This window comes from Pseudopodoces humilis, chromosome 18, assembly GCF_049639895.1.
Source record: "Pseudopodoces humilis isolate 2021_Gansu_Grassland_sample_001 chromosome 18, ASM4963989v1, whole genome shotgun sequence".
Lineage (NCBI taxonomy): Eukaryota > Metazoa > Chordata > Aves > Passeriformes > Paridae > Pseudopodoces > Pseudopodoces humilis.
The window spans coordinates 15,452,734-15,469,578 of record NC_142217.1 but is presented as its reverse complement, the minus strand read 5'-3'; the positions used below and the strand labels follow the sequence as shown (position 1 = coordinate 15,469,578).

The following is a 16,845-nucleotide window of genomic DNA, read 5'->3' as shown; positions in this document are numbered from 1 at the left end:
CTGGGCTGCCCCAAAATGTGCAGAAGTCTCTCTCTATTCACTGGGTGCAGTGCAGACACCCCGAGCTGAGGAGCTGCTGCTCACAGAGCTGTGAGTGTTTCCCCATGTGGGCACTGAGCTCAGAGTATTTTGCCTGCCCTGCAAGGGTCCAACCACTTCAAACACCAGCACGAGACACCAGGTGAGAGGCAAAGCAGGTTTGCTCATGCTGAGCTTCCTCCCAGCTGCCCTGTGTTTAATGCTGACTCCTGATCAGCATTATTTGCCCTTCCTTATCCCTGTGGTCCCACATGATGTAGCTGGCTGCCAAGGAGAGCTTGGCACAGCATCACTGGGCTTTGGGACCAACAGCAAGCACAGAAGGACCACAGAAGCACAGGGCCATCTGCACTATGTTAACACACAAGCAAAGCGTGTGTCACATATGCCCAGGACTCAGGCACTGCTGATACACATGAAGACAAAAAAACCTTGCAGTGATGAACACTAAAAGTAGAATGATGTACACATTTCCACCTATATTTCAGCTGAAAAGAGGGAGCAGATACTGGGATAGTCCTCCTGTGAAAGACCAAAGAACAAGGCAAACTTCAGCCTTTTTTCCAACCAGGGAGCAGCTTCATGCCTCCATCTGAGCAGGGTCCAGAGTTGGGGAGCAGGCCCTGCCTGGCTGCACAGTCAGTCCTTTTGCAGTAAAAAAACATCCAGGCTAGCACTAGTGGCTGGGAAGTTCTTAGTTTTGTTCCCTTGCCCATTTCTTCCCACTTGGGGTCCCCACCAAAGAGAAATGCTGGGCATTCCTCATTCCCATCCCACTGGGCAGGACATCTGAGCTCACCTTTGACCTGATATTCCTTAGTTGCCGGCTAACACTGGATCTGTCTTTCTTCAAGAAATCAGGGTTGCTTTTTGATTTCATAATATCTGGGAAGAAGCAAAAGAAGTGGGATTAGCCTGGTGCCCACTGCCTTCCTGCAAGGACAGGGCTGGGGCTTTGCCCTCCCAGCCCAGGAAAGTGCCTCGATGAGCCCGGCTCTTAGCGCTGCCCCAAGGGCAGAGGGGGCTTTTGGGCATCCCTGCATCACGAGGTTTTCCTGATGCAAAATGTCACAAGGCTTTCAAAGCTCATCAGCTTTGGGTTGGAAGGCCAAGTTCTACACTCAGACCCATTACTGCACAAGGGTTTGTACTCCAGGATTCCCGTGTTAGCTCGGGACACCCAGGACTGCTTAGAGCTGCTGGAGGAGGACTGACCATATCCCGATACAGTGGTGTTCACAGGGGATTTCTCTCCCTGAGCTTCTGTGGCTGCTTTCAGCTGCTCTTTCAACCTGCTGATATCACAGTCTGCCTTGGCCTTGACGATGCTCAGCTCCGTGTAGATGTCTTTGTACTTGTCGCTGGCGTATTTCTTATCCTGGCAAGGGAACAAGAACAACCCGATGGAGCCAGACAGACAGCTGGAGCCGAGGGGTTTGTGGATGCACTGAAGAGGAGCTTGGCAAATGCCGACGGAAGAAGCGCCGGCAGCGGGAAAGAGGCTTGGCCAGGGCAACACACGCCCTCGGAGCTGCTTCCAACAGCGATCCGGGACTGCGGGAATGGAGACGGGCGGAGAGCTGAGAGCCAAGGGCCAGCACACAGTGCTGCCCATGCGTGCAGCCCCTCAGCTACAGGGTTGTTTGTGGCTTTTCATTTTAGCCAAGAGACAGAATTCAAGCAGAATTCCCAGAAATGGCCTTGGCTTGTCCAGAGCAAACCAGTTCCACCGCTGCGAGGCTGGGCAGATCTCTAACACTGATTGTTTGTGCCATTTAAATCTGATCTGATGTGACAGTAAATGGGGAAATCACGCTGAAAGGGATGTTTTCCCACACTGTCTCCTTTGTGGGATAAGTCTTAAGTTGATACATGAAGTGCTTTACTGATGACACCAAAATGGGGACGGAATTACATTCAGGGGAAAAATTAAATATGGTTTCAAATCTGGGTGTAAATGGGCTGGAATCTAAGCACAGACACTCAGGAGCAGAGCACAGCAGGAGGATTTGCAGAACCACCCCTGGCATTACCCTCAGTGCTGTCTGCAGCTCGTCTTTGAGGGAGCTGATCTCCTGCTTCAGGTACTGGATTTCAGACTCTTTGACCCGCAGCAGGACCTGTGGGAACAAAAAACAGCGTTTTTGCACCCGAGCAGATACAGTTTTACACCTGCTGTACCCAGTGGTAATCAAGTACAGGGCTGGAGACTCAGCCCCATGCCAGCACAACAAGGCCTCTGGCCCACTTGTCTTCTGCTTCTCACAAGAAAACTCCTCCAGGTTCTCTTGGGAACTTGCCCAAGCTTGCAGTGCTGGTGCAGTCCCTGCACACCCCAGTTTCTGTCCCCAGTGCTCTGCATGGATTGGATCCCAGGGACAAGCAGGGGCTGCAGAAGGAAGAGCGAGTGTCTGGCACGATGTGGTAAGAAGATCAGGACACCAGAACCTCCTGGCCTCATACAGCCCATGACAACAGTGCTGATGAGCCATGAGAGCTGACTGGGGGACAGATGGCTACAACACCTCCTGGGCTGTGACACCTCTCGGGCTGTGACACGTTCCCAAGCTGTGACATGCTCCCAGGGTAGGCAGCACTTGTGCCCCACCATGTGCCTCCCTGCAGAACTCACCTCCAGCTCGTAGGCGTCCTTGCCCTGCGTGAGAGGCGACCCAGCAGCCTCTCCCCCACCCTCCCCGGTCAGCAGGGTCCGCAATCGCGTGATCTCCGCAGCCAGGCGGTTATTCAGCTCCTGGGAAGAGGAGGAGAGCCGTTGTGGGAAGGGAGAGCGTGGCCACAGCTCAGCATGGAGCCCATTGTCAACAGGACAGGGACCCTCACCTGGTTGTGGGCGTTGAGCTCCTGGTTCTCCCGCTGGCACTGGCGGAGGGCCTGCCTCTCAGCCTCCAGCGCCTGCGCCAGGTGGGCGTTCTCCAAACACTTCTGGGAATACTGCTCCGAAAGCACCTCCAGCTCCCTCTGCACTGACTGCAGCTCCTCCCTGTGGAACACACATGGGGGTAGTGCCCTCTCCACACACACACACACACACACATCTTCATGACCATTCTTCCTTCAGCATCCCAGGACAACCCATCAGGGAGATAAGCACAGATGATGAGGATTGTGTATTCCCTTTGGGAAAAAAATGCAAGTCCAGAGCAAGTCAACTTCCCTCTCCTGGCAGAGCCATGCTTGGGCTCTAAAGGGGACAGGAGGTCATTCTCTCAGAGGTTCAGTGGCAGAACTTTCTCAGGTTTCCAAAAAAATGAGCTGAGATCTATCAAAATCTACCTATGAGAAATTCTTTCCTGTGAGGGTGGGGAGGCCCTGGCACAGGCTGCCCACAGAAGCTGTGGCTGCCCCATCTCTGAAAGTGTTCAAGGCCAGCTTGGATGGGGCTTGGGGCAACCTGGGATAGTGGAAGGTGTCCCTGCCCAAGGCAAGGGGCTGGAATGAGACGAGTTTTAAGGCCCCTTCCAATCCAAACCATTCCAGGATTCTAAGTTTGCTCTGGGCATCTGAGACCAGCTGTATCTGCACACCTCCCCAGCTTATACAGATGTATCAAGGTTGATAAAGCTGTCAGGCTGCCCTGCTCAGTCCCCACCAGAGGACAGCCTTGCCATGGAAAGCTCAGAGCTCCCTCCTCACATCTGAATGACCCTGCTGCAGGGTACTGGCTGCTCATCTGCTACTTCTGGGGACCATAAAGCAGCTATTCTGGGTCATGTGGGGACATTGATCTGGAGCCTGGAAAATAATGGGCAACCAGGAGGCTCTGATGGATGCAGCTGAATCAGGACCAAGGGAAGAGGCCCCTGAAATAACCCCAAACTCATTGCCAGAACGAAATGGGAGAGAAGGGTCTCCCACACATGATCTCCGTGCAAGATGGCAACAGAGGACAGTGATGGTCTTACAGGTACTGCCTTCGGAGGGCCTCGATGTCGGCGTTGACGCTGCTGATCTGGGAGCGCTGGGACTTCTCCAGCTCCCGCTCCAGCTCCTCCCGGTGCGCATTCTTCATGGCTTCGATGGCTGTGAGGGCCAGCACAGTGTTAGCACCCAGCACCCTCCACCCACAGGTGGGTTTTTGAGGTTTTGTTCATTTCTTAAAGGAGCAAAACCAAAGATATCCCTGCAAATTTCCCACTGCTTCACGGCTCCTTCAGTCTGTGCCCCAGCTGCAAAGGGGCTTCTGCAAATCCCACTTTTTAACAGAGTCCAAATGACTGTCCACTTCACACATTGTTTCCTGGACTGTGGGACTCCTAATGCAGAGCCACTGAACTCCAGTGTTTTAAAATTCCCAGTGCCCCTGAAGAATGAATTCAGTGTGGAATTGGCAATCATTTGACAACAGGAATGACTAATGCCCTTTGGAGTTGGAATGGAAAACAGATCAGACCGTGTAACATCCAAAGAGGGGTATCTACCCTGGAGAAGGACCAGGAAATGGGCACCAAACCTGGATGACCAGGAGATGGACCTCCATCTAAAACATCTTTCCCACAAGCCCATTCCCATCTCCCTGTGCAGCCCACCCAGCCCTCATCCCATCCCTGCTCTGCTCCTCAATGCAGCCAACACCACTCCCGTGTCCCCATCACCACTGACCCACCCCACCATGGGGACCCTCTGGTACCTGAGATGGTGGCAGCCGTTTCCTCTGCCAGCAGGCGATCCTTCTCCTCCCGCAGCTTCTCCAGCTCCCGCTGGTGCTGCCGCTGCAGGTCCTCGATCTTCTTCTGGTGTGTCTCCTCCATGGCTGCAAAGCCCCTCTCACATGTTGCCTGCAAAGGGAGGAGGGGAAAGGGTCGGCCCAGGTGCACAGGGCCGGTGCCACAGCGGTGGGGAGCCCACCAGGAGCCACACACCAAGGGGCAGCTCAGCTCCCCAGGTCCAGCAGGGATCTTCTGCTTCCCCAGCCATGGAGCAGGATGGACCTCGCAAAGGTCAGGGCTTGTCCTGTGAAGGGATACACAGGGCAGACCCAGTTGGGGATTGAAAACGTATGTCCAAAAAAACAACCAAAAAAACCTTCTGTGCCCCTTCTGTTCTTTTCAATGCCTGTTTTTTCCAGCCTCTGAGTGGAAAGAAAATGACTTAACAGCAACACGATCTCAACTCCCAACCGAATATTGCTACAAATGCTGCAGGGAAAATTACTTGCTAATTGAATTACTAGGAAAGAACTTGGGCCAGGAGCAATTTGGGGAGTTGGGATTCACCAGGGGTGAGGTCCTGAATTCCTGCCTGGTCTTTCTGCCCCTGGCACAGCCCCCACTCCTGCCTTTGCAGCAGACAAATGCAAACGCCTGTTCCCAGCTCAGCTGCCAGCCCAAGCATATCAGGATCCTGGATGGACACACGGCTGCAGGACATAGACAGGACCAGCAAAGCCACAGGCAGGCCCAAGCCACGAGGGAAGAAGAGGCACACAGTGGGGACAAGGTGCTGAGCCCCATCAGGCAGCTTGGGACAAACCTGATGCCAAACACTGCACAGGGCTTTTCCCCTTAACGACAAAGGCTGGCTTTATTCCCCAACTTCAACTGAGCTCACCTTGATTAACATCAGTGTTTTCTGTGGAAAGTGAGAACTGTCACCTAGGGACCTCTGGGACCCCATGGGAAATTTTAGGGGGACAGATTCACTCCCCCAGTGGCAAAAGTGCTCAGGACAGTCCAACACCACTGATCCTCACTAACATATACCCATCAGCATCAATTTCTTGGCTAATGCTGTGTTACCTACACCTAATCCTCATTCTCAATTTTCAGCTTGGTGGTTTTTTCCCTCCCATTTAATTTTTAATCTTGAGGCATTCTTCACTTTCCCAGCCTTGTTTGTTTATTTGTTTTTTTAAACTCCTTACTCAGTGCCAGAACCTGCCTGGACTTGGCTGTGGCACAGAGCAGTCCTGCAGGATTCTTCATTACACCCAGAATCACAGAATATGCTGAGTTGGAAGAGATCCACAAGGATCATCAAGTCCAACTCCTGAAACACCTCTAATTCTGGAAGAAAAAGGTGCATACTCTGCCACAGGTCTGGCTGTAGACTCACTATTTAATGTATTGTAAATGCATTGCCATAAATCCACATATACAAATCAGTATCTCATAGAATCACAGAATGGTTTGGGTTGTAAGGGACCTGAAAGTCCATCCTATTCCAACCCCTGCCATGGGCAGGGAGCCCTTCCACTATCCCAGGTTGCTCCAAGCCTTGAATGTGGCCTTGGACACTTCCAAAGATGGGTCAGCCACAGCTTCTTGGGGCCACCTGTGCCAGGGCCTCACCACCCTCACCAGAATGAATTCCTTCCTAATATTAAATCTAAATCTACCCTCCTTCATCTAAAGGCCATTCCCCCTTGTCCTGTCAATTCATGCCTTTGTCAAAAGTCCCTTTCAGCTCTCTCAGAGCCACTCTAAGCAATGGAAAGGGCTCCAAGGTCTTCCTGGGGCCTTCTCTTCTCCAGGTTGAAGAGTTACTCTTGCACTACTGATGTCATATTCTCCATCAGGTTCTTAAGAGAAGAATGGAGCACACTTAAACCTCTAGTTTGAGCAGGTTTCCAATCCCTGCATCACTGCCTTTTTGGCTTCCGCTTCAACCCGGCAGCCTCCCTTGGTGCTGCCAGAGTCCTCTACAGCCCTAAGCTCGCTTCCGAACTGGGAATGCTCTCCTAGGAAAAGCAAACCACCAAACCCATTTATTTTTAAGATGCTGGATGATCTCAAACCAGTTTTATAGCCAGTCTGACTGGTGGGGCAATTTGAATGGTGGCATTTCATTGCCAGTGAGTTTCTCTGAACCTCACCTGCGTGTTCCGTAACTGTGCACTCTTTGTTGTATACAGAATTACTGTGTCCAACACCAGCATGGTCCTCACAGCCTCCTGCAGAGGAGCTCTGCTTTGCTACAGAATTTGGCATCTGTTTGCAGCTACTTTCCCTAGGAACATACATTTTGAGAGCATCAAGTTTCCATTTCATCCTGCATTTTTGAAGGCAGCAGAGACAGACTGGAGATTTGATCAGACTGCGAAAGATAGAGCTGAGGAATGCTTTTAAAGGGAAGTCACAAACAAAATGTCTGTGTTGGGTACAAAGAGAAACACTGAGGTTTTTGTGTTGAAGGAGATCGTGATGTTATTGAGCTACTTTGAAACTCTCCCCTTCTCCACGCAAAGATCACCTCCAGAAATCCACCCTCCCAAGCCCTCAGCAATGCATTTAGAATACCCCAGCAAGGAGTAAAAAGGAAACATCATGCTTTACAGAAGCCTGGCTAATACTTTGGGGCTTGTTTCAGCATGCTAGCTCTTTTAGGGGATGGCCCTTGGTTCGGCAAACAGACCCCAGGACTGCATGCGCCCTCCCGCACGCTCAGCAGCAGAAGGCAGAAAGTGTTAAACATATCAAGACCTTTAGGTTTTCAAAGTCTTTCTGGTATTTTTCCCTCAAAGTGGAAGCGTTTGCCTCCAGATGTTTGTTCTCCAGCTCATCCCTCATGACATTCATCTGGGCCTCCAGCTCCTGGATGCGTTCCCTCAGGCCGTGCATGGAGTCCGGGTCGCTGCTGGGGTCCTGCCTGGTGCCACCAGCCTCACCGGCTGCCCAGGTGTCCCCAGCGCCTCGGGTCACCGCGAGGGACACCTCTGGGTGCTGCCTCTGGTACTCATCGAGGGTCTCTTGCAGGCGCTGCAGGTTCTGGCTGTAGTGCTCCTGCAGCGCCTGCAGCTCCTCGCCGTGGATGACCTGCAGCTCCTTGATCTTTGCCTGGAACTTTTCCTCCAGAGTTTGCATCTGCTCCAGGTGACACCGCTCCATGTTCTGCTTGTCGCGGACAACGGCGTCCAGCTGGTTGAGCCCATCCATCCTCTCAGCCTTCAGGGCATCCTCTGTCCTGCTGAGCTGCTCTATCACGTTACGGATCTCCTCCTCGTACCGCCCCTGCAGCTCGCTCAAGCTCTTGCTGTGTTCATGCCCTTCCTCCTCCAAGAGCCTCCGCTGGTTGTCCAGCTGGGACACCTTTGCCTTGAGGTCAGCGTTCTCCCTCTCCAGCACGGCGATCACCTCACTGTACTCGCCCTGCTGCTTCCTGAGCAGCTCCTCGTACTCGTCCCGCAGGAGAGACACCGTCTTCACGCGCTCCTGGCACAGCGCATCCATGCTCTGCAAGGACTCCTTGTAGGACTTCATCTCCCTCTCGTGCTCCAGCCGGACTTTGCAAGCGGCATAACAAACCTGAGCCTGAACAATGGCATCGTGGACTAACAAAGATGAATACCGCTCCAGGTCTCCCATGCACGAATGGTAGGAAAGACTCTGGGAGATCTTCAGGAGCTTCTGACAGTCTCTCATGGCCTCCTCGGGAGGCAGAGAGAGTAAGGCAACAGATATCTCCTTCAGAACATTGGATTTGTCCTTCAGTTGCTGGGCAAGATCTTCCTGAATGGAAACAAGAGCTTCACTACTACAGTCTGGTGCGCTGCCAGTCTCCTCTACCTTGGCTAATTCCTGGCACGGCACCATTTGGAGACGGCTCCCATCCCAAGAGATCTGGGTTCTTTCCGAAGCATCTTTTTGTATTTCAAGTGCTTCAGAAATCTGGTGCATAACTCTGTCAAGCTCAGGAGTCCTGTATGCTTTGATGATCTCCTCCAACATGCATTTGTGCTGCTGGAGAGCTGTTTTGGTATTATGGAGCTCTTCTTCAATTGTTTTTAACCTCTGATGAAAAGATTCTCTCATTTTCTCTGCAACAAACCCAAGTTCTGCCTTGATCAATGTAGCATCTGCTACAGCACTGAGAAAACACGGGGAAAAGCCCAAATTTGTTTCTGTTTTACCCTCAGCTTCTCCTTCTCTAGTGCTCAAGTGTGCTCTCAGCTCCTCTACCTGGCTCCAGAACTCCCCCTCCAGCAGCAGCTTTTTAGACAGGACGCTGGCCAAATCATTGGCTGTATGAGAAACACTTGCTGGCTCCAACATAACCACCTCGGTCGTTCCCTGGATCTCTCTCAGAAGCTGGGCTATCTCAGAACTTGCATTTTTCAAAGACTCTGCTATTTGGTTGATGAGAGAGGCCTCAAATGCCACCCTCTCAGAAAGCCACCTCAGCTGGCCAGTGTCAAACACATCTGCTTGCTGCTCCTTGGGGATGTGCTCCTCTTCTCCCACATCCCCTCCTTCTGGAGCGGGGCTCTCTGTGGTGAGGCTTTCGCTCTGCTGATACTCCGATGGGACTGGCGCCCCGCTCAAGGCTTGGATTGCGTTTGATAAAGTTGTTTCCATGCTGGACAGAGTAACAAGGAACAAATCACCCTCTTTTTCCTTGTCTGATTTGGGCAAGGATCTTAGCTGCTCCCTGCACTTCTCTAAGCAAGTCAGCGCTTGATCGTTTTTCATCTGGAAACCTCCCAGCTCGCTGACGTGACTTTCTATCAGCTTAAACTTTTCCTGCCTCTCACTCTCCAGCTGTGAGATCAAAGCGTTGACTTGGGACAGGCTGGTCTGAAGCTGTTCCCGCAGCTGGGACTCCGTGCTGGCCCACTGATGGTGGAGGGCGATGAGTGTCTCCTGGTTATGGCCGTGCTGGCTTTCAAGCTTCATCGTCACATCTTTGAGCTTTTCCTCTGTAATATACAGCTTGGTTTCCAGGGAATGGATGATGGAGAGATAAGTCTCAGAATCGCTCGTCCCTGATGAGGGGTAACCCAGAGCTGGCTCTGAGGACATGCTTTCTTCAGACAGAGATCTGTCCTGGCTTGTGTCTGAAGACGTACTGCTTGTCCAGTTTTTCTCTGATCCATCTGGATGGATGTATTTTTGACACTGGATGCTTGAAAAACGGATCCTTTGCCTCTTGGCCCCCATGATTCCTACATCAGGCTTTGCTAAGGCTTTCTGAATCAACTCTTGGTCCTGGAGCTCTACAACTTTAGATGGGGAGCCAAATTCCTCCACTTGCCTCTGACTGGTCTCAAGAACCTCCTCCTCCTCCTCCTCCTTCAGTGCATAATTCAGAGCTGGGAGGACATCCTGAGTTTGCAGAGCCTGCCCCAGCTGGGATGGATGACTTTCGTCAGCCTCAAGACTGGGGCCAAGGTCTTCTGCCTCCTCAGCACATGGCCCTGTGCCCACACTAGCTAATTTCTTTAAAGCCTCCTCCTTGGCCTTTAGCTTTACTTTAGTCTCCTCTAAACTGCTATCTAATGCAACCATTTTAAACAAAGCCTCACTGAGATCTTGATCTTTCTTCTCCACAATTCTCAAGTGCATTTCCTTAACGTGTCTCAGCTCTTCCTCTTTCTCTTTCAGGACCTCCTGCACCCCCCGGAACTGATCTGACACCTCCTCGAACGACTGCTCCAGATTGTGGTAGTTGGTCTCTTCCATTTTCAACTTTGCTTGTAGCTTCGCAACTTCGTTATCTGACTCGGCCACCTGATTCATGAGCTCGTGGAACCGGCACTTGATCTGGTCCCTCTCTCTTTCGAGCTCCTTGATGTGCTCTGCAAGTTTTTGGATGCTGGCCTCCTTCATGGCCAGCTGCTCCTCCAGCTGGTGGACGAGCTCGCTGCCTTCGAACTTGGCGCTCAACTTCTCCTTCTGCAGAATCTCCATTTGCTGCTCGCTGTTCTGCAGCTGGTTCTCGTACTCGTTGGCTTTGTCCTCTACCTCCTTCAGGCTCCGTATCAAAACCTGCTTCTCCCTCTCACAGCTCTCCAGCAAAGCCTCATAGTTCTTCTGCAGCTTCTCCTCCATGAGGACCCGTGCCTGCTCGCTGGCATTCAGCTGCCCGCTGAGGTCTGCGATCCTGTCCTGGAGCCGCTGCACTTCCTTCTGGTGGTCCCGCTGCAGAGCCTGCTGCATCTCCAGGTCCCGCAGCTCCTGGGTCTTCTCCAGCAGCAGAGCCTCCGCGCTCTTCAGCTTCTGCTCGCTGGCCTTCAGCTGGGAGCTGAGCGCGGCCTCGCCGTGCTGCCACTCCTCCAGCTGCTCTTTGGCTTTCTCCTTCTCGCTCCTCAGGTCGCTCTTGAGCTTGGCCAGGGTCTGCTCCTTGATGGCGAGCTCGGCCGCCGCGTTACTGAGCCTCGCCTGCAGGCTCTGAATCTCGGCCTCGTGGTGCCGGATCACGTCCTTGGCCTCGGCGTAGCTGCGCTTCAGCGACTGAATCTGCTGATTTATCACCTCTTGACGCTGGCATTGGGCTTCCAGCTCACTTTGGAGGTCTTGGTTGACTTTGTGGAGCCTCTGCCAGGCACCTGATGGCGAGGCGGCCACCTCGGTCTTAAAGAAATTGATTAAATACTAGATTAGTAACACTCTTGGCTCTCCCTTCTGAGTGTCACACCTCTGGCCAGGCAGGCCATGGAAAAGCTCCTTGCAGCGACTTGGCTGCTACCCACTGCTCCAATTGGGATGATTTGTTCTTGGCACAATTTGGTTTGTTTAACCAGCTTTTTTTTTTTTGCTTTTTTTTTTTTTTTCAATGAGCGACAACTGCTTTCCAGTAACAGAAAACACTGACCACGACATCAAAACAGCTGTACAGTAACAGGCTAAATGGAAAAAAAAAAAAAAAATAAACCCAAACTCAAACAGAATCAAAAAAACAATGAAAAAGAAACACCGGCAGTAAAACGGAGACAGACAGACAAAAGAAAAATGCCAAGGATGAGGAGGAGATGGAACAAGGTGGAGGAGAAAGGAACTGGTTTGTTGTTTTTTTTTTAGCAAGTTTGTTTGTTTGGTTGTGAAACAAAAAGTGCACAGTTCAGGTAACACAGTCCTACCAACCAAAAGCAACAACAGAAAGTGAGGTGACAGCAAATGACATCACATCCCACCCAAGCACAGGGCGACCGGCCAGCCATTGTGGTGGCGATGTCATTTCTGTGCCTGCCAAACAGGACTGAGTGGCTGCTCATCGCATTAGAGAGATGCTGTTATGCTAAAGCTTAGGGCTAGGGAGGATCTAATTTATCTACCTGCAAAATAAACCAACAAAGGACAAAATAAAAAGCCCGACAAATGGAGGGAAGGAAAAGGTGTGATGAGAATGTAAAAATGAAAGAAACCAACCTTTGTGAGATTCAAACCAAAGCAATGGAGCATGCAAAGAGAAAACTCACAGAAAGCGTCATGCAAAAGGCGACAGAAACTATGTATCTTAAAAAAAAAAATAAAATACACAGACAGGAAGAGGCGAGAGAAGCACAGCGTTAAGCCTAGGAATTTGGCCTGCCTTGCTGTTCTCTGGTTGCTGATTAAGGAAAGCCCACAGATGTGACACTCAGTTACGTTAAGTTAAATTTCATGCTTTACACCAAAAACATGCAAGAACATCCGCCCAGGACAGGTTAGTACGTGCCCCCTCCCACCCACCGTGGCCAGAGCTGAGGGATGGCTCCAGCCCATTTGCCAGGAGCAGGAGCTCCTGGTGTTTTTCCCAGTAGGGATCAAGGATAGGGTGTCCCGTCCCGAGTAAGCTCAGAGCAAGAGAGGGGTTACACGAGGCCAGAGAGGCTTCGGTGCATGGCACATGCATTGGAGGGGTGGCTCAGCACTGCCTCACAGAACAGGCGGTGCCTGGGGGTCCGTGTGGGGCTGGTCAGGCTGCCAAGGAGGGGTTGGTGCCTCCCAGGCAGCTCAGGAGGGAAGGGCTTGGCAGCAGTCAGGCTTCTCCATCAGCACTCCTCATAGACAATGCAGGAACCTCCCCAGAATCAGGTATGATGGAAGGTGGAGGGGCACATGAAATTCAGAGGGTTTGTCCAAGAAAGTGCTGCCATGTTTGTCTGCAGTCTGGGGCTGCAGAATTCACCCAGCAGCTCCACTCCCTCCACCCCAGCAGGGTTTGGTGGGGTTACTCCCTTCTACAATAGGACTTTAATCCCTCTGGCTCCCAGTAAACACAAGGGAAATCCCCAGAACAATTAGACTGGAGCTGGCAAAAGCCTCCAACCTTTCCAAAAACCCTCTCCAACTTCCAGGTCCAAGTTTGGGTCACTTCTCACTGCAGCTCAGCCTCTCTGCAGGGCTTCCCCTCTTGCCGCCCCTCCTCGTATCGAGGCACTGCGGCCAACTTCAATCTGATGGTGGATTCAGCATCCAGCTTTTATCCTCATTCCCTGATTTTTCCAGGCTCCAGGCAAAGGGAGGTCAGACACCTCTGCCCCAGGGAAGTGGGAGTTAGTTACTCTTCCAGCTCTGCCAAGTGAAAATGGAACTCCTCCAAGCAGGCACTGTCAGCTCGGAGACTTCAGAAATGAATTAATTACTCCTCCTGGGAGCTCATGGGCAAGGAAGGCAAGATGTCCCCCTCCCTGGGCTGGCTCCACTGCCTGTGCAACTTCTTCGGGGAAAATTTTCCTGTGAGAAATAAGGATGCAAGGTTTGGCATCGACACTGGATTTGCTGCCGCGGGAGCGCAGCGTGCTGCCACACACGTTGATTTTGATTCACAGCCAGTTTGGTCACGCAGATTTGAGCAGGTCAAAATGCTGCCCCTGCACAAAACAAGACTATGGACCCCTGAGAGCAGCCAGAAGCTGCCCTGTAGGTGCCATGACTTCCTCCAGGCATGGATGTTCCCAGAGGAAATGCTCAGAAAAACCTGCTTCGTATGGACAAGGGGAGGAAAGGTTTCCCCAAAGACCATCCTGTCTCTTGCCAGATCCTCCAAAACTCATTTCTAGGCTTTGCTAAGAAATCTAGTGACAGCAGAAATCACCAAAGTGATGTGAGGCAACAGGTCATCCCAGTGCAAATCCCACTCTGGCTGGAAGGAATGTGCTCAGGAGATACATCTGAATGTCCTGTGTTTGCCCCTGTAACACAAAATCCACAGCCAGGAGTAACTGGTGAGCAATAGGATGCTTGGAAAGCCTTGTATGTACCCCACTGCCTGAGGGGAGTATCTGGGGCACAGAAAGGGGGAAACAGCTGTTGCAAAGGCAAACACAGTAAGGGATGGATCAGAGGTGGACTTTGCTGAGGTCCTGTTCTGTCTGGCTCTGTTTTGGGAATGCTAACAGGTAATGCTACCTTCTATTCCATCCCAGATCAGAGGTTTCCATAAGCAGATGACTCTGGGAATGCTACAGAATTAGCCACGTTTGCAAGAAGGTCAAATCTCTCGGAGCGCAGTGGTGGTCACCCAGGATGTCCCCACGAACACCGCAGACGGAAGCCCACCAGGGATCCCTCGGGCACAGGGAAGAAAGATGGATCTCCCTCTCCTCCCTGCTCTCCTACCTGCAACACGTAGCCCTCCCGGGCGCTCTGCTCCCGGCCCAGAGCCACTTTCAGCTGATCCTGCAGGTGCCGGTTCTGCTCCAGGAGCTCCAGGGCCTCCTTCTGCTTCTGCTCCAGCTGGAGGGACACGAACAGAGACAGGGTCCAGGGAGTGGGCAGAGGATCAGCCATAAGGAACAAGTGACTCGGAGGGGACACAGAGCAGAATTAACGGAGCTTTTGATGGCACTGCTGCTCTGCTCTGGGACCTGGATTTAATTTTTCAAAATCCCTCCCCTCTGAAAGAACTTATTTATGCAATAGTGTAATTCGTAAAGCTCACTGCAGCAAAGGATGAACGGTACCAGCTCATGCCAGGCACGACCCTGGCAAATCCTAGCCCAGTTCAGCTCGGTGATATTCCTGGTTACTCCATAAGAAAAGGTTACCCCTTTCATTCCCACTAATACACCTTAATTCCAACTCACAACAACCTTTGTTACCCCAGGCACGGAACTCTTCCAAGTGAGCTGAGCCTCCTCCATTCTTTTCCAAAAATCTTAAAGACTATTTTATGTAGGCTTCACAAAAAGTGAGCCTTTGTGGTGTGTGCTGCAACTCAAGGCAGTTTGTAACTGCAGACACAAATCTCTACAGCTGCAGAGACACAGAAGATTAGGAGCTTGAATTTGTAGTCTGGTTGAAACACCTTGATTGTACCCATTTTGTCAGAGACAGGCTGGCTACAACCACCACAAATCAGGCTGTGTTGGCTGGAGGGGTAAGGAAGTACCAGGCTATAAGAAAGCCCTTTCTGCAGCTGGCAGGGCTGAACAGGAATGGATGCAGATCTGATGCCAGCTCCCCAAGGAACCTATAGCATCCCTACTAGCTGCTGTTATGAAGGAGAAATATTTATGGCTATTTTTAAGCCTATCTCAGGCTCCCTACAGTTGCCTCAGTGGCCATTCTGGCAGGCAGCCTGCACCATACACACCCCTTTACCTCCTTCTCCAGCAGTGTGGTCAGGTGCTGCTTCGTCAGCCCCTCTTCCCGTTCCTCGGTGTGGGCGAGGTGCAGGGGTGTGATGGGGATCTGCTTCTCCTCCCGCAGAGGGGTGGTCTCCACCTGGTGCCAGCGCTGCTCGATCTCCACGTGGACGTTCTGTGGCTTGATGTCTGCTGGGACGGGCAGGATCCTGTCCACCTCCATCCTCAGTGCCTCTTCTGACCCTGCCCCATCCACGGCATCGATCATCTCGAAGCGTTTGCGCCGCTCCTCCCGCCGCCGGGCCCGCTCCCGCTCCAGCTCTCCCGGGTCGGCGTCGGCGGCTCCGGTGTCCCTGGGGAAGGCGGCCGAGCTGCTACTGGAGGAGTCTGCAGCGTTGGCACGCTCCTGCACCAGGGCCTGCTGAATGGGGCGAAATTCAGCCCAGTCAAAGGTCTTGGACCGTCCTTCTCGTCGGCGTTCCCGGGCACGGCTCCGCTTCTGCTCCGTGTCCAGCTCAGCTTGTTCCACATCCGGCTTCTCGCTCGGCTTTGGACTGGTCTCGAAGGAAGAACTTGTTTTGCTTTTCTCTTCCGGCAGCGAGCTGCGAGGACAGAGAGAGGGTGAAGGAAAGTGTCAGTGGGTGCTGGAGACAGCCAGGCGCTCCCATGCATGCCTCAAAGAGCCGGGTGGAAAAGGGCTGCTGGAAGCCCAAGCCAATGCCACGTGGGTGAACCCTGCCCCTCCGTCTCCCCTCGGCCCTCGGGTGCAGGAGCTGTTGCTGCCCTTCCCCAGGCTGTGCTGGTGTGCAAAGCCTTGGTGCAAGCGTTCCCAGCTGCTCCTGGGACACCCTGGCACCCGGAGAGCGGCTGATCCCAACCTTGTTCCTCCTCAGCAGCCACACTGGGGCCAGTGACCATGACCAAGCAGCAACCCATGGCTGAGGCAGCGACCCCAAACTGCGCTGTCAGAGGCTCCAACAGCTCCTCCAGCCCCCCGGCTGTGAGGCTCCATGCACTCTCCACACAGCCACAGTCATGTGCTTGTGGGAAAGATGCCACCAATCCCACCAAAGCCAGGCTGGCTTCAGAGGTGTGGGGCAGAGAAGCACAGAGCAGCTCTGAGAGTCTTGGGAAACAAGGGTAAGGTTCCCCTTCAGCTTGGAAAACTATTAATGGGTCCATAACTTCTCTGTGCCACTATCTGCACTGAAGGCACAGACCTCCCCAGGGCACCCAGCCCCCCTGGCACTGGGCAGCCCCTGACACGGGCAGGGGTGAGTGCAGCGAGGAGAGCATGTTACTCAACACACCACAGAAATCACTGAAAATGCCAATTTCTCAAGCAAGGAATTATTTTTAATGCTGAGTTAGAGGGTGGTGGGTTGAGAGGGGAGACACTCATCAAGCAGGGGAAGTTAATACAGGAAGGCAATATCATTTCTAACCTATAATCCACAATGCAGTATTAGCTTTTTAAATACAGACATGCCAGCCCTGTAACATGCAGATCAAAATTAAACCAGAAAACAGCAGTATGCTAAGTCTGTGGAGGAAGCCTGTCC

At 52.4% G+C, this 16,845-nt stretch overlaps 1 protein-coding gene across 8 annotated transcripts in view; it reads right to left on the bottom strand.

Annotated features, from left to right (window-relative positions):
* Window positions 1-16,845, bottom strand: part of MPRIP (myosin phosphatase Rho interacting protein) — a 77,571-nt gene that overhangs the window by 8,254 nt on the left and 52,472 nt on the right. For 6 of the 8 annotated variants that reach the window (XM_088064105.1, XM_088064107.1, XM_088064109.1 and 3 more), the window contains 10 exons: window positions 15,300-15,885; window positions 14,316-14,432; window positions 7,479-11,345; window positions 4,688-4,835; window positions 3,963-4,080; window positions 2,881-3,040; window positions 2,672-2,791; window positions 2,073-2,159; window positions 1,255-1,417; window positions 839-924 (listed from right to left, as the gene is read on the bottom strand). In XM_088064105.1, coding sequence (XP_087920231.1) covers window positions 839-924; window positions 1,255-1,417; window positions 2,073-2,159; window positions 2,672-2,791; window positions 2,881-3,040; window positions 3,963-4,080; window positions 4,688-4,835; window positions 7,479-11,345; window positions 14,316-14,432; window positions 15,300-15,885 — 5,452 coding nt within the window. The remainder of the gene's footprint in view (window positions 1-838; window positions 925-1,254; window positions 1,418-2,072; window positions 2,160-2,671; window positions 2,792-2,880; window positions 3,041-3,962; window positions 4,081-4,687; window positions 4,836-7,478; window positions 11,346-14,315; window positions 14,433-15,299; window positions 15,886-16,845) is intronic. The other 2 variants (XM_014252640.2, XM_088064112.1) reach the window with 1 other exon arrangement.